General features: G+C 41.0%; 2 protein-coding genes across 4 annotated transcripts in view; one reads left to right on the top strand and one right to left on the bottom strand.

Moving 5' to 3' along the window:
- col4a2 (collagen, type IV, alpha 2) overlaps positions 1-6347 on the bottom strand; it is a 74656-nt gene extending 68309 nt beyond the window's left edge. For all 3 annotated transcript variants that reach the window (XM_072686102.1, XM_072686104.1, XM_072686103.1), the window contains exons 1-3: positions 6180-6347; positions 5705-5803; positions 5534-5585 (exon numbers count right to left, since the gene is read on the bottom strand). In XM_072686102.1, coding sequence (XP_072542203.1) covers positions 5534-5585; positions 5705-5748 — 96 coding nt within the window. In that variant the 5' untranslated portion in view covers positions 5749-5803; positions 6180-6347. The remainder of the gene's footprint in view (positions 1-5533; positions 5586-5704; positions 5804-6179) is intronic.
- A 91-nt stretch (positions 6348-6438) lies between these two features.
- The window catches only part of col4a1 (collagen, type IV, alpha 1), a 51701-nt gene continuing 31755 nt past the window's right edge, over positions 6439-26384 (top strand). The window contains exon 1 of the mRNA XM_072686105.1: positions 6439-6673. Coding sequence (XP_072542206.1) covers positions 6602-6673 — 72 coding nt within the window. The 5' untranslated portion in view covers positions 6439-6601. The remainder of the gene's footprint in view (positions 6674-26384) is intronic.

Here is a 26384-nt window from a genome sequence, read left to right as displayed (position 1 = left end):
GCCTATGTGTATACGTGGTCCACCTTGGCAGGCACACATCTATGCCAGTCCAAATTCATAAGGTTTGTTAGGTCACAGGGGATATGGGCAAGATCACCTGAGGTCCATTGGATGCCATTCTGCAAAATCCATTCAGTAAATCACAGGCACTGTCATACAAACTCAAATTCACATACATTCACATATCCACCAAAGCATTTCTACACTCTGTACTCCTTAAAGCCACACACAATTGATAATTTCCATACAATCAATGCTAGTCCAACAATCATGCTGAACCAATTAAAACACAAGCCTGGAGCTCCTCAGCCCCTGCTTCCCTCATCTGAACTATTTCACATCCTGTCCTATTTCCTCTAATCCAACACAATGGATCTTCCCTCAATTGTCCCCCTTTTTCAGAGGGGATTATTTTGGCAAACGATATAGTGGCCATTTTCCTGCCCTTATCACACACAGACATCTCTGCCTCTAAATCAACGCCTTTCCTCTCATGCAAATCCGGAGGCTACACGCACACTCATGTCGACACCCACTCTCACGTGCAATACAAACTTTAGGGACCACCTGGTGCCAAAGCCACTGCAGTGAGAGGGGATTCCCAGAGAGGATGGTTGCTGCTGAATCACAAGCAGAATCAAATGCAGAAAACATGCATACATAGGATCACCTGTACTGTGTGTTGCTTGACGTCTGTCGACCTCAGTCGTACCTGTTACCTGCCATTTTTTAATTACACTACAATTTTGAACAAGCCACTAATTACTGGTGCATTATCGTGGTACAGATTTTCAGTCAACCGTTGTATAGATCATATCCTAACAAGGCAAATGATTAAGAACTAGTCTAAGAACTATTTTGTATTCATATTCAGTTAAACACTGTCTACTATTAATCAGTCTCTGTTGTCTTCTGTCTGATAAAAACATGCCAAAAAAGAATGTACAGGGGAAAGGGCGTGAATGTCATACGTCAAAGCTCTCTTTCCAGCACCAGGCCTTTGTCCCATTGTCCAGCAGACACAGTTTTTCCCTTGCGTTAAATGACCTTTCCAATATAAGCATGCATCATGAGCCAACAATCCGCCCCAACATAGGAAAGGAACATCTTGAATTTCACTTGCACAAATAACATAGGCAAATGGTCATGCTTTTATCTTGACATACATTGTCCCCCCCAAAAAAAATCCAAAATGCCATCAAACTTTGTCTCTGGTCTTAAATCACCACTAAAATGTTTGTGTCTGTGATCCCTAATGATTTGTCAGCTATTGACTGCTAACTAACTAATAACCAATTAAAACAATACAATTAGCTTTTTTACATAGCTGGAGGCTCCACACATAAAATTGTGACACTAGTGTTGTGTGAAGTTTGCATGGACTACCAGGATTTATATATTTGGCATAAGCAACAACTGGAGGAATTGGGGGAATATTTTCCAAGGAAAAGGAGCAAATCCCACAAGGCACATAGAGTACATAGAACATACCCTCATTATCTGTCAGTTAATCGACAGATCCAAATCTGTGGATCCTTAATCCAAATCCATCTTCCATAAGCATATACATACCTTTACAATATTAAAATGAACCACTGCTGCACATTAATCTAACAAACCTAAGACTCCTGAAACACTTGTGTGTATCCAACATGTTTAACTGAATATAATAAACAACAAACAAAACATGTATATTCCCATAACTATAAAATGCTTCTGGTGTTCTCTAATGAGAAGCTTTTTGTTCACAGATGTTTCGATGAGGTAATCCAGTATTGTGGAATGATGCTGGTCTGAAAATAGCTTTTCCTGCAGACCTGGAATGGAAACTGCAGTACTTGGACCAGCACAATGCACAGACTATGCCCTTACCACTGTCACAAGCTTTTCATCAGGGAAGCACAAAATCAGATAAGGCCTCAGACAAGGAGGCCCTTCTTTCACTTAAGCAAATGACTTTACCTCTCAAATGGCAAAGTATGATATTAATATCTTGCCATGGAGTGAGGGTGCCTCCTGACTGTGGCATTTCTGTATTTACGCACAAGGTAGAAAACAAACAAAGCAACTGTATCTACTGTATGCAGTGTTTCTAAAAGCATTTATTCAGTCCCTCTATTCCCTTTACAAGTTTTATGATCTCACAACTTTCTGAACAAAGTCTATGGCAAGTACTGTCTCTATGTCCAGCCCGAAATGGACAGTAAAAAATACAGAAGAGAACAGGAGCAAAGGTAGAGGGCCAGGGTTGGATCTTATCTTTCCCACGTGGGTCTTAACCTCCAAACAGAATTCCTATGATGGCCTTTACATGTTCCTTCTCAGCTACTAATAGCTGCAAACCACTGTCAGCCGGCAGGCCTCAGAGAAGAGTGCCTGAAGTTGAAGTTTTCCAGACAGCTGTGAAAATACTTTTGTTCATCACTTCAGCACTACTGATTTTACTGCTTTAGCTGTTGGTGGTGGGTGGTGATCAGACACAGAGATAATGTGACCCAGGAACAAATGCAACCTCATCTGGAAAAACTATGACTCAGTACTACTCAGGGACATCATCACTCATGGACATATTGTCTTGAAATCAGTGCAAGCTGTTGCTAATAGACCATTGCATATTTAATCTGCAATCTACATCAGAAGAATCCGATTACAGAAATTTTTTGTCAGTGCACAACTCCAAGATTAACACGTTTTTGGCCCCAAGTATTTACAATAATGTTCTAACCCTTTAAAATGCAGACAAAGCGATTAGTTTCGTCATTGTTTATATTGTTCATAAAAAAGCAGGAGATGTTCACACAATTATTCCTTGTGAGAGGACTACAGAGTAAACATACTAGACAATGATTTGAGAGAGATAATAAAATAAACTGCTCATTAAGTCGGTCAGGATCTGGCTATCAATAATCGTCAGACATGACAGACTGTTTGGCAAATGTGTGTTATTAATGTGCTGTAAAAATAAACTGAAACCGAACTGTATGTCTCTGATGTAACCGCAGGTGTAGGGGAGAGGGGCCCTGTCTGTGGGGTCTCTTCATCCTGAAGACTGTGTTTACACCAGTGTTTTTTTATTACTGATTTGTGTCTGCAGGTCATAGAATTCAAGCCTGTGTAACTTCGTTTACCCTATCGTGACTAAAATATACCAGTGTACTAGAAAGTTCTATCGGATGGAACCAAAACTAGATAACCTAGTTGAACAAATTATTCATACAACCTTATATGTTTTACATTTATTTATTGAGAATCACTATCCAACACTAAATATCTGTGTTGGGAAAAGTTTGAGTGTGAAAAAGGTTGTGACTGGAAGTTAGTTTAGTGACTAGCTACAGTCAATGAGGGTGCAAGACACAGGCTGAGGAGAAAGCTGAGGGTGGAGTTTCTCATCCATATTTCTGTTCTTGTCCTACTGTGTTTTCGCTGCAAATCAGCACACAGACAATATGCATCACTTGTCTTATACGAACATCCATTTAGGAAGAATAAATAGTGTCCCGCACATAATTTCGCATCAGTTCTCACATTTATGTTGGTGACAATACGTGTTTAAAGAAGCAGAAAGATCTTGTAATTTGTGACCCTGTGACGCTGATCAGTTGTGTAGTGTGCCAACCACTAAAATATTCCTGATTACAAGACAACAGGTTTGTAGTGTGGTGGGTACAATGATCTGACATGTAGTGTGTATTACTTGTACGCTGAGGCTCGTTGTCTTACGGCATGACCCATTTACAGTTAAACTTGTCACGGGCAGATATTTTGAAATTGTCTTGTAAGATTTGCTGGTACAATTCAGAATTCACAGGTCAATCAATAAAGGAAAGCCATATCAGGTCCGAGACAACCATGATACTGCCGCCCCCATGTTTAACAGCTGAAGTGAGGTTCGTATGTTGAAATGCAAACTAAGCAAACTTTAGACTGTCAGCAATGTTCTTAGTAGTGTTAGTAGTGACTTTCATCTTGCAATCCTGCAATGCACACTGTTCTCAAAAAAGCAAAAAGCGGCACTGTACTATCACTTTAACAATATCACTGAAACAATAATAGCTAGCCCATCTTAAATACAGATGATTTTTTTTTTTTACCTATTTAGGGTGGAAGCGATATTTGATTTAAACACAGCAAATGTACTGAGCATAGTTGTTCTTCTGTAGACCACAGTAATATCAGACCTTTTAATCAGATGATCCACTCCAAAAGCTGACAGAAATTCACTGGCTGATTTAATGCCTAATATTCATAGCTTCTCAGTTGCACCACACATAAATGTGAGAATTATGACTCTGCTGTTGACATATACAGCTCCAAATATCCTAGTCCCTCAGTACCTGACTGACCTTCTATCTGTTTTTCATCACATGTAGGCTAAAAACTTGTTTGTCATTTGTTTGGTCAAGTTTTTGTTCTCTTCTCATTTGATAAAACATGCAGATCAGAAGGTCCGTTGACATAGTTTTTTTTTTTTTTGGCAAACTGAGATGTTGGTCTTGTAGTTCTACCACTCTTTCTCCACCTCACACTCAGGCTTGTTGACTGTTATGGCTAGGCCTGTCTACACTCTGTTTAACCTTACATATTGTGTCCGGTCACATCAAACAGAATACCTAACTATCTGTGTATAGTACTTTTTTGCCACGCTGATTCACCCTCCTGTCTAGTCTAACTAATGCTGGACTAAAACACCAGATAATAAAGTGTTCAGGTTGTGTGCAATGGAGTTGCCTGCATGTGCCATTCACCCTCTGGCTGGGCCACAAAAACCTCATGCTCTTTTCAACTCACTGATAAGACTGATCTCTACACAGACTCATACTAAACCCACTGCTGCTAACACAAACTAATTGTACATACATATTACATATTCATATTAACATGGCCATCACAGATCACTTTCACCCTGTTAAGACTTCTAACATTACGTTAAAGTCTTTTTTTTTTATGTCCGTCCGTCACAACCCCCTCCCTGATTTTTACCCAGGCATATAATGTGCTCAAAGGCAGTAAATAGTATGTGTATAACTCATCTTCACGTATCCAAAAAAGTCAAATCACACACAAATTAACCAGATGAGGTACCAGTACCCATCCAGAGCTACATATGTAAATGCTTGATGATCATGTGTATAAACTGCCATGAAGAGTCACAGATACATCGGTGCAGCATGCCATAGACATGATCATGAGATCATGAACGTCAGATTGGGTTAGACAGGTTAGATACGTGTTACTGGTTATCATGTGGTTGGAATATAGTGCTGGTTTACATGGCTTATGTTATGTGCATCCCCTTAAAGAGTTAACATCTGAAGCAGCAAAGACCATGCCTGAAACTCCTCACTACACCCCCTCCCCCCTCCCCACCAGCCCACCCCCCCCCCGGACACTCCCATTGAAGAAGTGCACGTTTTGCAATACAACTGGCAGACTTGCACGAAGACGCCTTCACTGACTGGTGCACATTTGCAGTATAATACATGCCAGACTTGGGTGAAATCAAACATTTTTTAGAAAGAGCTCGACTCACTGCGTTAACTTCAGACGTCAAGGCGAGGACGGTGAGACAAATAAGTAGAAACCTGAAAATCCACACAAAAAGGAGTGAGGGCTCAGGTCTGAGCTTGAGTGTTTCACACTTCACACCGGCCAACAGAAGCACGGAAGTCACTTTATGGCTGAGAATGCTAGCTAAGTTTACCTTAGAGTTTTCATCACTCCCTCCATCCGCACTTCAAATTTCATTCTCGCCTGTTCTTCCACCCAGCGCCGCCGTTACAGCATGGCAACCATGCACAACCTGGAAATTGAGGGAAATGGTTCCTAATGGTAATAATAATAAGTAATAATAAGTTATTTTATTTATTTTTTTTTTATTTTTTTTTTTATACAACATGTTCATAAAACATTTTCATGACCGTCATACAGAAGCATTACACACCATACTGCGCTGCTGAGGTTACATCTGTCGATAGGCTACATCTGTACAGACATAGTTTAAACGAGCCCTTATGAGATATAATCATACCTACAGACATATACAAGTCTCTGATTCTTCTAGAACATCTTCGACAAGTCATGTATCTAGCTAGTAAACCGTGCCCAGCCGTAAACACCCTTGGTTTGAGTGGCGAAGCACTGGAAAGTGGTAGTAGAAGCCGAGCTCGCGCTCTTACCTCAAACCGGCGCGCTCCTGTGAACTCGGACGCGGTGCGCTCGCGCGTTGGAAACAAGCGTGCAGAAATCCCGCGCTTATTTAGCAGAGGACAGGGCTCATCCCCAGTCTCTTACGCTTTGGAGAAACTTTCTTTCTCTGCACAATGTTGACAAGCGAGTGTCGCTCTGGTACACGGGGCAGAGCTCGTGCGTGCTGAGGGTGGTCGCTGGCGTGAGGGGTGGGGGGTGTGGTGGGCTCATCTACGAGCAGCTGCTTTGGACACAGCCACATAACGTCCAGGGCAAAGATGCAGAAGAGCGTCCCGGTTAGGCTCCGGTAGACGAGCAGACTTTTCAACCGAAGCGCGAGGAAGAATCGGGCAGTCCTTTTAGGACGTTCTGCGGTCGGCTGAGCTGTGAAGGGGGCAACGCGAGAGGCGCCATGCTCTGCGCAAGTGGCACGCTGTTTCTCGCGGTGGCTGTGTTGTCCAGCATACACCAAGGCAGAGCCGAGGTAAGTTCGCTTTTAGACACGCTCAGAAGCGCATCTATCGTTTGCATATTCACCGTTTAAAAGCAGGTTGGGTTTGCAGGGCAGTTTGGCAAGGTGTGCGTAAAGTGCGTAAAGTGCGTAAAGGTTCGATTATGGGACTGGGGTCCCTCGGAGGAGAAGTGTTGCATGAAGCATATTGGACATGATAAAACCATAAGTGTTGCGTGTAGTGAATCTACTGAGAGCTCAGGCTGGATGTAAACAGCTAAGAACCTCTGAGATGAGTAGAAGTTCCAAGAAGAACTAGGCGTCCTAAGACTTCCACTGGAGGAGCGTCTGGAAAGGAAACATTGTAAATGCCGTAGTTATGGATTATAGTGATATGTACACCTGCAGCACTAACATAAAGGAACTTTTATTATTCCTCATTCTTCATTTTAAGTCTAAATCTGATTGAGATCTAAATCTGATCTCAGTTTTTAGATAGAATTGTATGTGTGTGATGTGTGCAGTATTACAGTAATCACCATGATCTAGGAGTCACTATAGGGACCATCTATTTTATTATATATACTTGCATACTGTAGCACCACTGCTTATTGCATTCTGATGCATACTCATCTCCAAGCTAAGAGGGGACTGAATTGTACACTGTTCAATGCCGCATGCTGTTGAAGTGAGGAGTTGCTTCTTTTCAGTGGCCACTGCCCATTCTGTGCTCGCTTGCCACTCCCACTCAGGTCAGGACTTCTGGGGGCTGGGTCGAGGAAGGCTGGGCGGGAGGACTGCTGAAATCTGTTAGGGAGGACAGCAGACAGAACCAGGCCGAAGCTGTATAAAATATAAACAGTCTTTATATGTATTGTACACTATGTATATCTTTGTAACTTCCATACCTGATGAGGAGATAAGATCTCTGTCACAGGCTGTGCAGAATGGTCACCTCTGTGTTCTCCTCAATTTGATCTCTATCAATGTAGTCTGTGTGCCCTGATCATCCCTTCTCAAACATCCAGGAGAGCAGTACTGACAAATGGAGTGTAGACACTACAGATGTTCACTAGAGACCTCAGTGTGTGCTCATGTTGGAGAAGAATACAGTTCCTGGTCTTTGTTTTTTTTTTGTTTTTTTTTAGCACTGTTTCTGTCTGGGTCCTCTCTGTTTTAGCCATTTACATTTTTCATGTATGGAAAAAGTTGATGGCTCTCCATAAGGGCTGGATTCTCTGGTCTGTATTTTCGAGGTTCACTCTTGTCCCATTTTGCAGCGTAGCTGTTTCACTGAGGTGGGTGTCCAGGTTTCTCATATGTGGCGTTTCTTATACAAAGAAAGCAGTGGTTCGGGAGTGGAAGTAGGAGGTGATGGTTGTCTGGAAAAATAAACTCGCTTGATTAGAAAATGATTAAAACAGACTACCTTCTGGATCAGGGAGATTAACTAACTGCAGCAGCAGTACAATAAGGCCCAATATTAGGCTCTATAATGTAGCAGTGGGTTTATCCAGAGTTACATTGATTTCTGCTATGGGCAGAAATGTGTGGTAACAATGTTGTTAATAAGACCTTTTTAACCCCTGCATCTGTCAACCTTATTAAAGGGCCGATTTATGATGTTTCCTAATACTAAAATACTGCTGCTCACATTTAGACTACTTAACAGAGACCTCTGCCATTAAAATGAGATCCCCACCACTTGAGCTGTGTTCAGTGATAGTCCCTCTGCACTGCAGTTCTTGCACAATATGTTTGAGGCAGGATGTCTCTGAGTGATTTCTGTGAAATGCATACGCCTGTATGTGGTTAAAGTAAAACTCCAGACTTTACACAGTCTCTGTTAAACAAGTTTGCACTGCTAATGCTGCTTGAGTAACCATGTTTAAGTGGCTTACCTAGCTACAATCTACAATACAAGCTACCATCTGCCTTATTTTAAAACCTAAAAATGACCAAATACAATGTTCATTTAGCTCACAGGTTGGCAAAGTGAATGTTAAACAGTCAGTCTGACAATTATAAACATTAAACTGCTCTGGAGAGAGAAGCTAGTTGGCATTAGCTTAATTAGTAGGATCCCTATAGTTTGAAATCTGTTGCCTACTCGCCAAGCTGGCTGTAGCTGAGTAGCTCGGCTATAGCTCTACAGTGTATCGGACAGCTCAGAGCTGCTGCTGTTGACTAGGCTAAACACTACAGCACAGACCACATTTCAGCTAACCGATGCTCAAATTGCACAAAGTTGAGTGAATGGTCATAAGAGTGTTTTCCACTGTTTTCAGGCCCACTGACTGGACTGGTTCACCAGATTCCCGTGCTCTGTCTTGCAGCGTCGCTGAACTCACAACTATGGTGGGCTTGTTTTTTTCCCACCTGGTTTCAGAGCAACACATCACCAATTAGTGAGCACCCATAGCGCCCCCACCCTGTGGTCTTTTTAAATGCATAGTGGAATAAGTTTAGTTGGCTATGTATTAGATGTATAAGACGCAGAGCAGAAATTTGACACATCAGACATGTTGTAACTTTGAAATGCCGTCCACATTTTTAAATACTGTGGTAGAGAGTATTACCGTTATACCACCCAAAGCTAATGGTCAGTGTTTGGTAACAAGTTTGACAAGTGTGACAGCTTTTACATGCTTTTTGTAGCCACCAGTCATCTTTCAATTCTTGCTTAAGGATTTTTTGCCTATTAAACCTTCTCTTTTAAGGTCTATCCACAGATTTTTAATGAAGTCAGGGTACTGTGAGGTCCAGGGCAAAGCCTTCAGCTTGTGCCTCTTGAGATTTTGAGGTGTGTGTAGAATCATTATGCTGTGGTAGAAGTCAATCTTTGCACAAATGAAATCATCAAAGAAAGGTACAGAAAGAAATGATAACTTGCATAATATCGGCATTATTTTTTTCATCATAGTAAATCCCAAGACTATGTGTCATATATCTAAACTTTCACCCCGTCGTCAGGCTATTGTGAGTTTAAATCCTAGTTGAAATTCAAGCAATATTTATGTTGATAACAAAGCTGTGCGTCATCAATATCAGCTGATATTATCATCCAATATATCCGCCAGACTCTAAACAAGCATTACCTTCTTGTGCTTCATGAGATTTTATTTTTCGACTAATTTAGTCAGGTGAGATTAAAATACATAATGAGATTTAACCATCACCTCTGAAGTTCCATTCCCACCAATACCTAAGGCTGTAACTGTTTTCTAGATTCTATCCTAAGGCCAGGACCTGGGAAGTTCCCCATGAAAAAAGTAGAGCAGGTTTAATGAGATCAGGATTGTTCCCAGCTTCTACCTGAAAGTGATTTATTGATCCACCAGATTGCACCACAACAAAAGCTCTAAAACTTAAGTGGTACATTTGGTCTTACCCCACAAACAGACAGTGATTTTCTGCTCTCCCTGGAGTCTGAACTCTTGTGGAACAAAAGGAGGACTGTGATGGACACGAGCAGATGTGCTCTCAGGACAACTACCCTGTTTGTGATGCCAGCTTAAAAAAATAGAGAGTAAACAAGTTTCCCTTGGATGAACCACAGGATTTTCATTGCTTTTAAGGATCAAACTAGTACAATTAGAAATGGCCCAAAAATAACCTTGATTCCATGAGTATCGGTTGCTGTGTTATTCATCCACCTTTTGGATGCCATCGTCTGTAACTTTGCTTTAATGCAAACCTGGTGTTTCTGATCACTGGGAGCTGGCTGAACTCCAGAGGAGTTCACCGTTTAACCTTCAGTGTTCTCAAGAGGCCAGGAAGATCTCACGTGTCTCTCGTTTAGCTCCTATCAGATTAGTGGGTCTGCCTCATTGTTAACTTCCTGCAATGAATTGACCTTGTTAAGATTGGATCCAGATAAAATTTTTCTCTAACTCGAAATGCAGAGCGTGGTGAGCAGAACCGAGGAACGAAGAACATTCTTAGTTGTGTACATGTGCTGGAGAAATGGAGCAGCTAGGTCTAGCCAAAACCACAACTTGCCTAATGCACAATGTTGATGTCTGAGGAAAACACACCCTCAGAATCATCTAGAGGAAAATTCTAAAGCACAAACAAATAAATATATTATATATGTAGTCAACAGGATTTCACTTTAATACTAGTTAATTAATAATAGAGATTAATAATAGTTGTATTAATGGTGTCTGTCAGCATGTTGCTGAGATTCACTATGTCAAGCTTTTTTATAAAGTCTTATGTCATAAATAGTTCTGTCACAGTATCTTGATGACAGTTTGATAAGCAAATAATCTTGATAAACAGAGTTTGATAGACACACCCATTAATATGCATTTTCCGTACCTCTAAAGTGTGGTATCTGGAACCAAGATGTTAGCAGGAGATCCTTTAAGTCCTGTAAATTGTGAGGTGGGGCTTCCTTGAGCGGCAGCAAGCCTTAGGTGCCCATGACCCTGTTGTCCTTTCTTGCTCTACTTTTGGTAGGTACTGATTACTGTATACTAGGAACACGCCACAAGATCTGCCTGAAGTTTTTGATATGCGCTGTCCCAGTTGTCTAGCCATCACAATCTGGCCCTTGTTAAATTTTTCCTGCTTTTAACGCATCACCTTTCAGAGTTGACTGTTCACTTGCTGCCTTATATAGCCTGGCAGATGCACCCGTAACAAGAAAATCAAAGTGATTAACTTAACTTCAAATTACTTGTCTGCCTTGTCTGCCTTCGCCTGTTGATAACTTACAAGCATAATCAATCGTGACTGTTTCAGTCAGAAGACACTGCCGTCAAATGAACCCATTGAAGTGGTGCTTCAATGAGCTGCACTGTTCAAGGCTAGTTAGTGGCTTTTTTTTTTAAATGACCACTACCTGCTTCTGATATTTTGACACAAAGTGCTGTTTGACCTTTTCCTGGAACTATTTTAGCTCAGTTTTGATATATTTTGACTTTTGGTTTATCCTGCATTTTCAGTTGGCAGGAGAATGATTTCATTGGGGTGGTTATCTGTCAGATTCCAGGAAGAGACGTGTGCAGGGAGTGAAAGTTTAAGAGGATAGATTCTCTGAGAGAAAACGTGATAGACTTCACCACTCTCATATGCTGAACCCTTCTGGAAAGATCATGCTGTTCTACTCTTTCCCAAGGGAGGAAAGATAGACTGGCGCAGTGGAGAAAGCAACAGGAACTACTGTTTATCTTCAGGATTCTTTGTTCCCTTCGCCTCCTTGCCCACTCTCTCTCTCTCTCTCTCTCTCTCTCTCTCTCTCTCTCTCTCTCTCTCTCTCTCTCTCTCTCTCTGGGAATTAAAGAGTAGTATGCAGAGGATTTGTAATGTTCTCTTCAGGCAAAGTATACACAGCTTCCCAAAATGTAAAATTATGTCCTCTGTTTGTATACCATTGCACAGCACTGAGGCTTTACTTAGCATTCCTTAGTGAAACATATGGTGCATTGTCTCTTGGCTTGTAAAAGGATTTGTCTGTTTGGAAATGCCATTGTGGTTCTAGTCATTAGAACCATTGACACTATCTGGATGCCAGTTCTCTGCCACCAGCTCGTTAAACAGATTTCAGCTCTGCTTGGTCTAGCAGGAATGAGAATACTAAAACTACTGACTGAGCTGGTCCTTCATGTTACACATGCCGTGTGTGTAGGAACGTGTGCACTTTAACATTCTGGGTGGTCCTGGGCAACAGCATCATTGTGCCTTGATGACATTAACCCACTGGTTCGCTACCCAAAGAGTATAGTTGGTGTGTCCCTATGTCAAGCACAAAGAGGATTATGTTTGAAGGGGCAGTTACTGACAAACCTCTGCTTACACACTGTGGACTACAGAGCATTGTTATGGCTGGGCCAAAACAATGCTTTAGTCTGTTTTCCAATGTTTCTTCGGAGAGGGATAAATTCTCTTCTTATGGCTTCTTGTGGTTATAATCAGACAGGGATGGTGGAGCACTGTAATCTTTTAGTCTACAATTTTTTCCTTTGAAAGCAAGTAACCAATGGGAGAAACAAGAAATCTTGGACTGAGGGGTTTTCATTGTGTTTGTTTGCATCAATTTAAAAGGTCCTTTGGTGACCCAATAGTGGATCTTCTATACCAAGAGCCATCTAAAACCATGAAGTTAAAAACTTTCTGTCCTTTCAACAGCAGTCGCTCAATCACTAGTCACCATCACTCGAGTCATTATAAGCTAAGTGTTTATAAGTGTGATTTCTGTCAGCCAGACTGAACTGTGCAGTGCTCACTTTGTCGCACTGAAAGCAAAATGAATGTACTAAATTGTAGTTGATCATTTTTCAGTTTTAAAAAGCAGGATGAGATTGTACAGAAGCCACGTAAACATAAGCCCCCCCCCTCACAAACTCAGTAATACTGTATAATGCGGTATTATTTTGAGTATGAAAAAAGTGAATAGCACCCAACCCTGTCATTGAGTATGTCAAAGTAATTCAGAAAAGTTCCCCAACCATAGTACTATGGTCAGGTCAGAAACCACTTTTGAAGAGCTAGAATGCAATTCATTTATTATAATTATGAAATAAGTTCTCTGTGATATGTAAAAAGGCTAATTTATTAGTATACTATTATCTACAGAGAAAGAAAAAATATGAATTGCGACACACACTGTCCTAAATGTTCCAAGGAGACATGTTTACACACAGTGGAAGTACAAAATATTCTTCTGTGTCTGTGACCTCAGGAAACGAGAATACCTATTGCACAGTTTGTCCACCACCTACACTTTCTCACAGTGGCAATAAGTCCTATCTCAAACTCAAGGATTGACGACAGCTGATTAAAAGCCCTGAAGTCTTGGTTTCCTGAGTGGGAATCATGGCCAGAGCCCGTGGTAGATCGTTTGGTTTCGCTCACTGGCACAGAGCCTGTTCAACTGCCCACATCCTGCATCTGTTCTGTCAATCAAAGGCCGAAGATAACCATAGCAGAAAACGGAGAAGAGGCCTTGACCTTGCATGTTGTCTAAGGCAGCCATGTCATGGAACCGTGAATGTATTTACACAAAAAAGCCCTAATGAGCGCCAGCAAAGTGATCCAGGACTGTTTGTTAATAGTGGTGAAACACTATTAGTTATCAGGTCCCATGAACCCAATTCTATAGAAACACTTTTGGTTTCCTAAAGAATAATATTTGAAAAAAATTTGTGAGTGTAAAAAACTCTTAAAGGTTTAAGGAACATTTGTATATCAATATAGGTTTATACCACTTTAGGATTACTTCCTAGAAACTTAATCTAAATGTTACACTTGCATTCTATTTAGAATCAAAAGCGGTTCTTCCATGGCATCCTACAAAGAAACCTTTATTTTTAATAGTGAATAGAAAGCATAATACTGCTTGTGTTCATGTGCTACGCTGATGGACACAGGCGAATATTTTCATGCACTTACATGGACAAGAAGCATGTGGATATCAGATCCTGCTGCTAAAACAAACCCAGTGTCTCTGTTTAACATTGTCATGGTTACAATCTAAATTGACCACATGGGGACATCTATTTTGGCACCAGAAGTCTTGCTTATGAATGACTCAGATGTTTGGACATAGGAATTTAGCTATCATTGGTGTCCCTAAACAAACGCATGTATAAATAAATAAGTATGGTAGCAATTGTAAAAATTGTAATGTTAAAGGTGTCAAAAGGGTCATGGAGTAATGCCATCAAAGCAAACCGTATTTGGTCACCAAAAGTACTTTTCAACTGATGTTTTTTAAATGTTTGTCAACCTAAAATTTGTCAACCTAATCTGTCTGATGCATTTAGTTCAGTGTCCATGTACTTATAATAGAAAGCCCACTGTGTCTAAACACACTTATAATAGAAGCCAACGGACAGTGCTGAAGGAAGTCTAGTTTAGTCTACCATGTTTTGGGTTGGGCTATTTTCTGTTCATTACTAAGTACAGGGAGAAGCACTGGAATATTCTTGTATTGCATTGTATAAAATCAGAGGTGGTTCTTCTATCAGAGTGCACTGACTGATACATCAGGGTCCTCTTTCCCCCTTACCATACATCTTGAGCAGCTGAGGGTACATAGTGTTTTCTGCAGGCTTGTTTGTGCAGCTGGCCTTGTGGATCTCAAAACACGCTGTAAATAAATCCTGACTGCTCAGGTCCATCCCTACTCAAGGCCCATAAAAATTAGGCCAGCGTGGACAGTCTAGGCAAATGGGACAAGGGGTGTTGGGATTATGCCATGTGTGGAAAGTTCAACCTGTTTTTAAAATCAATTGTCCTTCTTGGCCGCAGTGCTTTGCGATTTGCTCTGTTTCACGTATGTCACGCTTGCAGGTCTAAGTGATGGTGCTGAGGAGTCCCAACGCCCCTATTTAATGCAGATGCTGGTAGTTTTCTACGTTATATTAAAATACGATAATTGATGAATCACACAAGTGTGTTCTTGGTCCACAATATGATGCAACTGCCATTTGGTGGAGTAATCTTACTGTTTTTCTGCTTTGTGGACTCTTTTCTGTATCCTACAAGATATTTAGGTCACACTTTCATCAGACGTCTGAGAGGCCAGTGTTGATGTTGTTATGAAGAGAGATTTCATTGAGATAACAGGTTTATGTTACAGCATTTTCCACAACCACATGAACTGAATTAACCTATAATTTCTGCCAGCACGCCGAGGAGAGCCTCACAAGCACAGTAGGCGTCTGTGGGTTTTACTGGACAGAAAACAGTCACGCTGGCCTTCACTGGGCGGAGATCAAATGTCCAAAGCTGCTTGAACATGGCACAAAATGTGAAATAGCATGGATGTTATCAAAAAAGAGGCGTGCAGAACATCGTTTGCACTCTTGTAAATGAAAAGAGAGAAAGAAAATCCTCTTTGCAGAATATCTGTGAACGCATCTTTCTTTCATGCCCAGGAAATGCATAAGTAGGCTTTACAGGCCTCCATGCAATTCCTCAGAGAACAGTTTGCCATTGTTGCTGAAAGTGTCTGAGTTCTGAATGCCATGTTTCATATACAGCCTGGTCCTGCTATTGTTTGATGGGCCATGGGGGTTGGTCCATTCCTGTTCTCCACAAAGATCTCTGTAACTGATGAAACCAAAAGCAGTGAGGCTTTCTACTGGTGGATACAGATTTTGTCAAGGTACAGAAATCCACGGATCAAAAATCGGTCTCATTTTTCCTCTCAGCGAAGAGAAACAGATAAACAAGGATGTGCCTTGTTCCATGTACCAAAGGACCAATCAGTGAAATTAAGTTAAGGTTGTGTGTGTGAGTGAGAGAGTGAGAGAGGGAAAGAGACACCCGTTGGATGCCAGAACAGCTATTTCCCCTCTCCACAGGGCTGTATTCTCTCTGTGGATCTGGTCTTGATTGCTGCAATTCTCTGCTCCACCCTTCACTGTGTGCAGAGGCTGTGTTTATGGAGTTACAAACACATGTAATTGATGTATTTATTCAAAGCAGCATCATTAACATATCCCAAAACCTTCAGGTAAATAAAGAAACAGTGACTGTAGAGTTATTAACCAGACCAAAGCTGAAGTCAGTCTGTCAAGACAGCAGTGGTGTGGACAACAATTGTGTACTTGAGTAAATGTAAATGCAGTGTCTTCTAATGTTTGTATCAGCAGTTCTTTTTTTTATTTAAGTGACTTGTGTTGATAGCTCAGTTTCACAGCATACTTTTCTAATTGAACCTCAAGAGAAATTTAACTGATTTTTTCAAACTTCATTGGTTGAGATGTAGATAAGGTCACGGCTACAATGCAAATTAAGCACTTTTATTTAGTGTCAAAAACCACCAATTGGTCACACGACTTCTAAATTGATTAGGGACTTGATAACACACACCTGGAGGGGTGATCAAGTTAAGGTGCCTTGCTTAAGGGTACCTCAGTTGTAATTTCCCAGGTAACACGCCAGTGTGGGGCCTGTATGGTTAGCCCAACTGAGAACCATATTGGCCTCATATATGGATGCCCACCAGGGTTAGTTATGGGACCAGGAGGGGTTAACCATGGGTCCCATCTAGGCTATACCCTGCACATAGATGGGCCCAGATGGAACTCATGTGAGATCTGGGTCCAAGTAACCATACATGTAAAAACCCACCCAGAACCCTTGCCCACCTGAAAACCCACCTAGCCAACGTTTTACCCACATCAGCCCCTCATGAGCTTGTTGACTTTGTTGAGCGCTGTTGCTTCGCTTCCCCCTATCTCCCACCTCCTTCCGGTAATGGGGATCAAACTGTGACCTTCTGGTCCCAAACCCATTTCTCTAACCTTTAAGCCACAGCAGCCCTGTTTTGTGTTTAATTTATTTTCAGGCAGTCACAACTGTTTTTTTCCATACACAGTCTCTTAAATTGTGATTTGACTGTTAAAACCCACACAAAAGCACAATCCTAAAACAGCATGTAGAATATAAAAAAACCTCTCAAGCTATAGCAGCATGTATGTAGTTTAGCTAATTTTAGGTAGAATAGAGTGGAAATCAACCATTTTGCCCCCTAGGAATGGAAAAACCTGCCTCGCTCACCCTGTTACCCTTAAATAAACTGTGGTCCTCGGGTATATCATCATCTCCTTTTCCGACAGCAGTACCTGGAGTGTAAATCAGCCAGACTTGTATCAGACTGAAACCAGACGCACATGCTTTTGTACTCAGTCAACCTGATAACCGCTTCTAAATATAGTGCTTGGCAATGGCGTCAGTTCAAAAAAGAAAAGGACCTGAGGTTGCTTCCGTATCCGTCCTGTCCTGTTTGGTATACCGCTGGCAGAATCATCCTGTCCTGGGGAGGGTGAGTCACTACTGCACGTGGCTGTATTGTTTGCCTGTCCAAGTACATGCTGAGGGATGATCACCACTTTTGTCTGGGTGTTTGAAATCAGTTTCGTTTAGATTCCCAGCACTGTGGCTGAGAAAAGTCTAAACTTGGACTGATGTATAGCTTCAACAAATGTCAGGGTTGTTCTTTTTGCCTCTGTTTTACTCTTTTGAGGTTTCTTTCTCTGACCAAAGGCCATTTCAGTGACAATATAGTTGAATGTTCAGTCACGCTTTTCAACAAAATTTGACCTCTACAATTACCCATCTGTGGCAGTAAACACACAATCACACACACTATTGATTAGGGCCTTGAAAACACACCTGGAGTGGTGGCCACCTCAGTGCCTGGGGAGTGTTCAGTCACCTGTTAGGACTAGTGATGAGATTAAATTGAAGGAGTAAGTGTGGTTGAATAGAGAGAGGAAGAGTTTTTGTAGCTGGTTCTTGATCTGAACAGATGTTTTATTACTTTTGAGACCAGAGAATAGTGAGAAACATGCAAAATAGCTACATATGGTTTAATCAAAAGTTTGAGTGTGCATACATAAATGACAGGAAATGCTACACTATATGGACAAATGTATTGGGACACCTACACATTATACCTACAGGAGCTTTTATGACATTCCATTCTAAATCCATGGGCATTAATATGGAGTTGGACTATGCACTCAGTATCCCTGCTATGTAACTTTACATGGTCTGCCACTTCATAGCTGAGTTGCTGTGGTTCCTAAACACTAAACCTCTTCTCAATAACACCACTCACAGTTGATGGTGGAATATTAAAAAGAGGGAGACATTTCACCAACTGACTTGTTGTTGCAACGTTGGCATCCTATTCTAGTACCACGCTAAAATTCAGTTAGCTCTTTAGAACCTTCCATCCATCCAACCATCCAACTCACGTTAGTGTGACACTCCTTTTTATTAGTAGTTTTAGCTTCTTTATTGTGCACCCATTGCTGGCACAGGTGTTCATTTGCACACACACAGCTTGCACTACAGCTTTAGATAGAACTGGAGGCTCCTGAGTAGCCATACCTGAGCCTAAAGTCACCAGGGCCAGTAGTGATCCCAATACCTTTGGGATGAGTTGGAGTGTCATTCGTAATCCAGCCAATATCAATTCCTGACCTTGGTGATGTTCATGTGACTGAATACAAAACTCCTCACCACAATGTTCATCACCAATGTCTTGTGATAAACCATCATCGGAAGAGTAATATCCTTGTTTTCTACAGCTTTGGCAAGATTTAGCAAGTTACTAATGAACTCATTCCAGTGTACTTTTACTTCTGTTTGAGTCATTATTTCAGTGAAATATTGCTTTTACTAGAAAATGGGTTTAGGCAACTAGATCCACCCACTGTTTATGACTACAAAAAACAGGCCTTTCCTATTACCCCCATCTTTCCAATCTGAGCCAGAAAAGCAGAGCACAAGCAGCACTTCATATGCCCACCAGATTCACCACGTGAGGCTTTGCAGGTTGCTTGATGGGATCTGGAGCCCTCTCAGAGAAAACACAGCACAGCCTCATTCTTCTCTCTCTCCTGCTCTGGTCCTCTCAATAGCCTATTTGTTCGGAAGAGAAACAGGATAGATGCAAGATCTCCCTGGGCTCATTTTGGACAACAAATCTATTTTAAGGTGTTCCAAAGGGCGCCTTGCTTATCGGTAACAATGTGGCATAACACATTAGAGCAGCTCAGAACGCTTAATGTGTTGTGTTTATCTTCTCTGCTCTCCACCTTTCCTTTTTTGCTTCTATTTTTAGCTCTCATGGTTTTTTAGAGCCTGGAGAGAAGCAAGGAACATGAGGACATCATTTTCCTGGAGTGTAGTTCTGCTGTTTTATAGCCAGTACACAGTAGGTGTCTAATAACTGGATGAGCTTCATCTTTCCTCTTACACAGAAAATAATAAATTCAACTAAAGAGGCACATGAACAAATGGACATTCTGTCATATTAAATACACACTGCAGCCTAGCATTTCCCCCCAAACTGAGATTTTACACCTGTGCATTATATGTGTATGTATATTCTATACACGGGACAAAATCCTGTAGAAGACATTTTATTTTACTGTGTCATTGAGTGGTATGATTGCAGAGGCTGCCAGAATCTTAGACTGCCTTTAGTTCTGAATCCATATAGCAACACGGCAATACTAAGCAACGTTTATTACCACGATCAACACATCCTTGTGTAGCAACCCTCACACCATTCAAACATATGCCCCACTTTTCTTGCCTTTATAGTACTGGTTCTCAAACTGGTCAACAAGGCCACCCAGATGGTACAGAGTTTTGCTCATTCCCTGCACCCAAAACACAGGAAAAAAGAGCAAGATGGTTGTTCTTCAAACCATGTACAGTCTTCCCTGTGGTGGGCAGCTCTTTGAGGATGTAAGAGTTGGGGAGTAAGGGAGCGGACAAGCAAATGTGGGTGATTGGAGAAGACAAAGGAAACCCCTGAATATGTTTAGGTTGACCTTGAACAGAAGTAGCAAAGTGAGGCTACGGAGCCAGCAAGGGCCAGGCCAAGACAGGCCAAGGTGTCTCTCTGGCCTGTTGGCATAGGCCCAAAAACATATAAATCCACTCCAGCGAAGAAACTCAAGGGCAAGGGTTAACTGTGATGGCGTGAGCAGCTGAATCTGTGGATAGGTTGCCGAGGTGTCAGATAAACAAGGCTTGAACAAGACACACTGCTCAGGGGTCACATGACAGCTGACCAATTGACCCCTTTGGAATGAGAGACTGCTTTAAAAAAGAATATATTTGAATTCTCCCCACATTCTTACACATAAAGGTGACAAAAAGCGACACCATAAAGGAACCACTCAAACAACATGGAAGGAGCCAAGATTGTGCTGCTAAGTGTGACCAACTGTGGAGCAGTGGAATTGCATTCTCTGGAATTATGAAACTCTGTGGAATACCTTTGGTATAAAGGTTATTATCTTATTATCCTTGATTTCCAAAGAAGTATTTGGCTTGATTTCCAAAGAAGCACTTGAGGTGAGTTTAAGGATCTTCCTGGCTGTCTAAGGTCTTTTACAGCACTTATCAGTGTCACTGCTGATCGTGCTGACAACATTTAGGCTCTCGTCACTGTCGGATGGTGGCCTAATGGGGTCGTGATATGGTCCATTTGTGTTTTCCATTTGCTCTCCTCTCATTATTGACCCTTCAAACTGAGTGAGAGAGCAAAAGGCTGTTTCACTTAGCTAACAGCACAGCTACTGCTTAACAGGCTTATTGGTGGTGTAACCACTGTCTTTACTGATACATCCTGAGACACATAGACATACAGGGCTGTTGTTAAACTGTTATGACATGAATTCATATGATAAATTTGCACATACAGTGGGGAAAAAAAGTATTTAGTCAGTCACCAATTGTGCAAGTTCTCCCACTTAAAAAGATGAGAGAGGTCTGTAATTGACATCATAGGTAGACCTCAACTATGAGAGACAAAATGAGAAAAAAAAATCAGAAAATCACATTGTCTCATTTTTAAAGAATTTATTTGCAAATAATGGTGGAAAATAAGTATTTGGTCAATAACAAAAGTTCATCTCAATACTTTGTTATATATCCTTTGTTGGCAATGACGGAGGTCAAACGTTTTCTGTAAGTCTTCACAAGGTTGCCACACACCATTGCTGGTATGTTGACCCATTCCTCCATGCAGATCTCCTCTAGAGCAGTGATGTTTTGGGGCTGTTGGCGGGCAACACAGACTTTCAACTCCCTCCAAGGGTTTTCTATGGGGTTGAGATCTGGAGACTGGCTAGGCCACTCCAGGACCTTGAAATGCTTATTACGAAGCCACTCCTTTGTTGCCCTGGCAGTGTGCTTGGGATCATTGTCATGCTGAAAGACCCAGCCACGTTTCATCTTTAATGCCCTTGCTGATGGAAGGAGGTTTGCACTCAAAATCTCACAATACATCTCCCCATTCATTCTTTCATGTACACGGACCAGTCGTCCTAGTCCCTTTGCAGAGAAACAGCCCCAAAGCATGATGTTGCCACCCCCATGCTTCACAGTTGGTATGGTGTTCTTTGGATGCAACTCAGCATTCACTTTCCTCCAAACACAACAAGTTGTGTTTGTACCAAACAGTTCTACTTTGGTTTCATCTGACCATAAGACATTCTCCCAATACTCTTCCGGAACATCCAAATGCTCTCTAGCAAACTTCAGACGTGCCCGGATATGTACTGGCTACAGCAGGGGAACACGTCTGGCACTGCAATATCTGAGTCCCTGGCGGCATAGTGTGTTACTGATGGTAGCCTTTGAAACGTTGGTCCCAGCTTTCTGCAGGTCATTCACTAGGTCCCCCCGTGTGGTTCTGGGATTTTTGCTCACCGTTCTTGTGATCATTTTGACCCCACGGGCTGAGATCTTGCGTGGAGCCCCTGATCGAGGGAGATTAGCAGTGGTCTTGTAGGTCTCCCATTTTCTGATTATTTGCTCCCACAGTAGATTTCTTCACACCAAGCTGCTTGCCTATTGCAGATTCAGTCTTCCCAGCCTGGTGCAGGTCTACAATTCTGTTTCTGGTGTCCTTCGACAGCTCTTTGGTCTTCACCATAGTGGAGTTTGGAGTGTGACTGTTTGAGGTTGTGGGCAGGTGTCTTTTATACTGTTAATGAGTTCAAACAGGTGCCATTAATACAGGTAATGAGTGGAGGACAGAGAAGCCTCTTAAAGAAGAAGTTACAGGTCTGTGACAGCCAGAAATCTTGCTTTTTTGAAGGTGACCAAATACTTATTTTTCACCATTATTTGCAAATAAATTTTTTACAAATCAGACAATGTGATTTTCAGAATTTTCTTCTCATTTTGTCTCTCATAGTTGAGGTCTACCTATGATGTCAATTACAGACCTCTCTCATTTTTTTAAATGGGAGAACTTGCACAATTGGTGACTGACTAAATACTTTTTTTCCCCACTGTATATAAGCGTATCATATCAGAATATTATGACCTAATAGTGGGAAAGACTACTCTTGGCTCAGATGACACTAGCGAGATGTTGTGGCATGGACTGTATTAGGTGACGGAAGGTGTTCAGTATAGAGGTTAACTGCTCGACATTGGCTGTTAGAGGCCTCTTAGTGTGCGAGAACTTTTTGAGACATCTTTACTACAGCAGCTTTAGAACATCCCACAAAGTTAGAGGTTTTCAAGATGCTACCTACTGTGAGAAGAACGAGCACACCAGTCAGTTGTAGCACAGTGCAAAACAATCGCCATGGGCAAAAGGCGCGTTTTGACTGATGTCCAATAGAGTATTATAATAGGGTACCAGATAGAGGGTGATAACATCTCAGAAACTTAATTACCAATTAACCAGGCATTTAATTATTTATGCATTAAATTGGTTCTTTAAACGGTCATGGTCCCATGTCGAATCATTGCCTTTGAACCATTGAAACAACCCTTGAAACCCCATTTGTAACAGTGTAGGTTAGCACTGTTTCTGGATTGGAAAAGTATTAAAACAAGTACAAACACTTGCATTCTTACACACACTCACACACGTAAGCATGTCTGGGAATTTCTGTTTCCTACATTTCCCATTTTTACAGGAATAGAATCACTTTGTATTTGGAAAATTCCAGAATTCCTCTCTTGGCAGTCATTGACCTCTCAACCTTAGCATGTCTGGCCAGTCTCTCATGCAATGTGACATGTTAAAGACTGTTGGAGCTTGTATGTATGTACATGTGTGTGTATTCCTTACCATTCTGATGGTGAGTTAATACAGACTCATGCTCTGGTGTGAACTGGCTGTTTCATTAATAAGTCTATTTCATTCTGCCGTCCTGTTCCCGATCACAATCCCCCTGGTTTTTGGGTTACCACATTAAGCAGCTGTGGAAAGGAACACTCTGGACCTCGGAGGTTACTTTCATTGCTTGTGAGTGAACATGACGTAGGCAACGCTCACTGTGGGAAAAGGAAAGAGGTGGTGAATGGGCATAAATACAGCTTTTCTTCTCCATGACTTAAAACAGTGGTATTGATTTGGTTCAGGGCTGTGTTTGCTGTTTAAGTGCCCACGCCTGGAGCATCTGGAACGAGTTAGGAGAATGATAAATATTTCTGCTGCAATTTTAAATACCTGCTGTTCTCGGTCTAACATGGATATAATGCTCTATGTAGAAGGGCTGCCTGACAGTTGGCACAAAAGAGTTACTGCGCTGCACATACAGCGGAAACCTTTCACCATTGTGGAAACAACTTAATAGACAGAAAATAAAGATGGAAAGGTAATTTCTTCATTTGTAAAATTCCGGATTGTTGAGTATTGTAATAAAACATTTAAATGCAAGGAAGTGTGGGTATGTGGAAAAAAAAATGCTTGCATGTGTGTGCGCCAAGTTTGTCTGTACTGTCTACAGCATCTTCCTTCAGACCAGACAAAGCAATAGGGAAAAAAGCTTCCGTTGACTCAGCCTGGTTAGTGACTAATGTATCTGTCCTTTTTGCTGTCTGTTTAGAATAACTATTTAGAACTCATTTAGGATCAGATTTACTGTGCGAGGTGTTAATCAGCAATGTTGACTTAAGAACAGTGCACAGTCAATCTATTGGTGTTGTATCATGTAGTTTGGTACATGTAGATCCCTTGTGTAGTTGTGGTACGTGAGGTCAGAAGACATGTGCAGTAATGAAACCACAAAGGAAACCACAGGAAACGTGGCTGACTAGTTACACCCGGCCACAAGAAAGAACATCTAAAAACTAAAATGAAGTGACTGTGACTGCTCTTTTTAACCCCTGAAATTCCCAGGCTTGCATCATAAGGCTTATTAGTCAATATTTACATTGAAAACAAATGCAAACTGAGTCATTCTTGAATTATAAGAGGGATGAATGAAATGGTTACTAATTTTTTGAAATCATTTCTGTTTCAACTAGGGTTGCAGTGGTATAACGTGTTTAGGTGTTTCCATGGTATGAAAATTGGTGGTTATCATAACATATAGAAAAAGCTTAATATCTGCCATTAAAAAGGATTTTACTATAATTTTACCACAATTTCTTAATATTTTTGTAAAATTTAGTTTTAAACAGCATTAATAGAGAGATTTATCAGTAGATTAATCTACAATGAAAATATTTTTTTTGTTTGTTTATTTATTTGTTTATATATTTACATGAGATCTTTTACATATACTTTCATTATAAAACAGATATCTAAATCTTTATCTGTAAAAAAGTATTTATTCAGTCAAAAAGACCATCTGTTTTCAACCATTTCAGGGGCATTGTATCTGATAATAAGAAAAAGAAGAACAATTATTGAAATTGAAACTGTATACTGTGTTTTTTTTCAGTTGTGAAGTGTAATTCATTTGTTCATTTGTCAATTTGTTGACAAGTGGAAGCGAAAGAGTGGGAGCGACAAGATATACAATATAAGATCTTGTTCTATGTGACAAGATATAAGTAACATTGGAGCTTACACAAATATGACTCAAAAAAAGTTCCAGACCCAGATGATTTCGAAGCTGCTATTTCAATATTTCACTTGCTACTTATATTCCTTTAATTTAATGAATTTATGTTTTAGTCCAAATGCAGTTTAGTGTTTAACACTTCACATACACAAAGTATGTGAAGTGTATTCCAATTTGTGCCAATATATCTAACATATTATGTTGTAAGAAACTTATTGAAACTTATTGAAAATTAATACTGTAAGAAACAGTATTAATATTGTGTTACCATTCATTTTTAAGTGTCATAAAAAAGTTTTGCCCTTTCTGATAGAAAGTATGTTTTGACTATGCATTCGCTACGAGCGTGGGATGGTGCGTTTCAGATGCTGTGGAATGTGCAGCTGAGGGCCTCCAGCGTAGTTTCCATGTGTACATTGTGAAACAACAGAACAGCTTGATTCCATACTTCATGCCAATAGCTGTGAGAAAAGCCATCCATGACCACGTTGCCTTAATGCACAGAACAGATTACAGCCCATATGTGCACAGATGTTAGTTAACTGCTTTACAACAATGCTCTCCATAATGGACAATGACTTCATCTAAAAAAAGGGAAGGGTTCCTCCACTTTGCAGGCTAGGTTCCCACATGCTTCCTTCTATTCTCTAAGCACCACTGAGCCTTTCCTCACTGCTGCAGTACTTGGCTTCATTTTAGAGGATCTGGGCCAGGCTCCTTTGTCAAATATCAAGACAGTGGCACTTTTAAAAGTGCCACAGATGTGAGTGAGTTACTATGATAGGAAACTTGTGCTTCCTATCTAAAGGATGTCAGACTTCCCAGTGCAGATCAGAAAGGAAAGCACTGTTAAATTAGCGAGATGTTTAAGATTTCCACCAATAAATCTGCTTCATCAGTAGGCATCTCTGACTTTAACAATATTACCCTGTCTTGTAAACTGTCCAACCTCACATAATAGCTAATAAAGTCTAGATCTTAGATCTTACAGTTCTTTTCTTCTTTTTTACTTTGAAGAACATCTGATAAAAGCATTACCTTGAGATTAATATCAGAGGTCAAGCCCCCAAAGTCTTGATGGACGGTGTACATGCACCAGTAGCTCCATGATGGTTGTGACACACTTTTTCTGATGGACACGCTCTACATCTCCACTTCTCAGCTGCTCTTTGTGACACCAGATGTCTGCTTGTCCAAATTAGGAGCATGGCCTATTTTTTAGGGAGTTTAATCTTTAACTGGACATTCCTGTCCATGTCTGTGTCCTGCTGTCTTGGTCAATGGATTTTACAGTGTCAGAGACCTAGAATATTGCATTTAACCATCTGAGCTAATGAAGCCATGAGAAAGGCCTGCTTTTGTGGAGCAAAGTCCTAACTGTCCTCACATGGAAGCTGTAAACTGTGATTTAGTGACATGAGTCTCTCATAATGAGGCCAGGG

Source organism: Salminus brasiliensis, chromosome 8 (genome assembly GCF_030463535.1).
Source record: "Salminus brasiliensis chromosome 8, fSalBra1.hap2, whole genome shotgun sequence".
Taxonomy (NCBI): Eukaryota; Metazoa; Chordata; class Actinopteri; order Characiformes; family Bryconidae; genus Salminus; species Salminus brasiliensis.
This window is presented reverse-complemented; position numbering and strand designations above follow the sequence as displayed.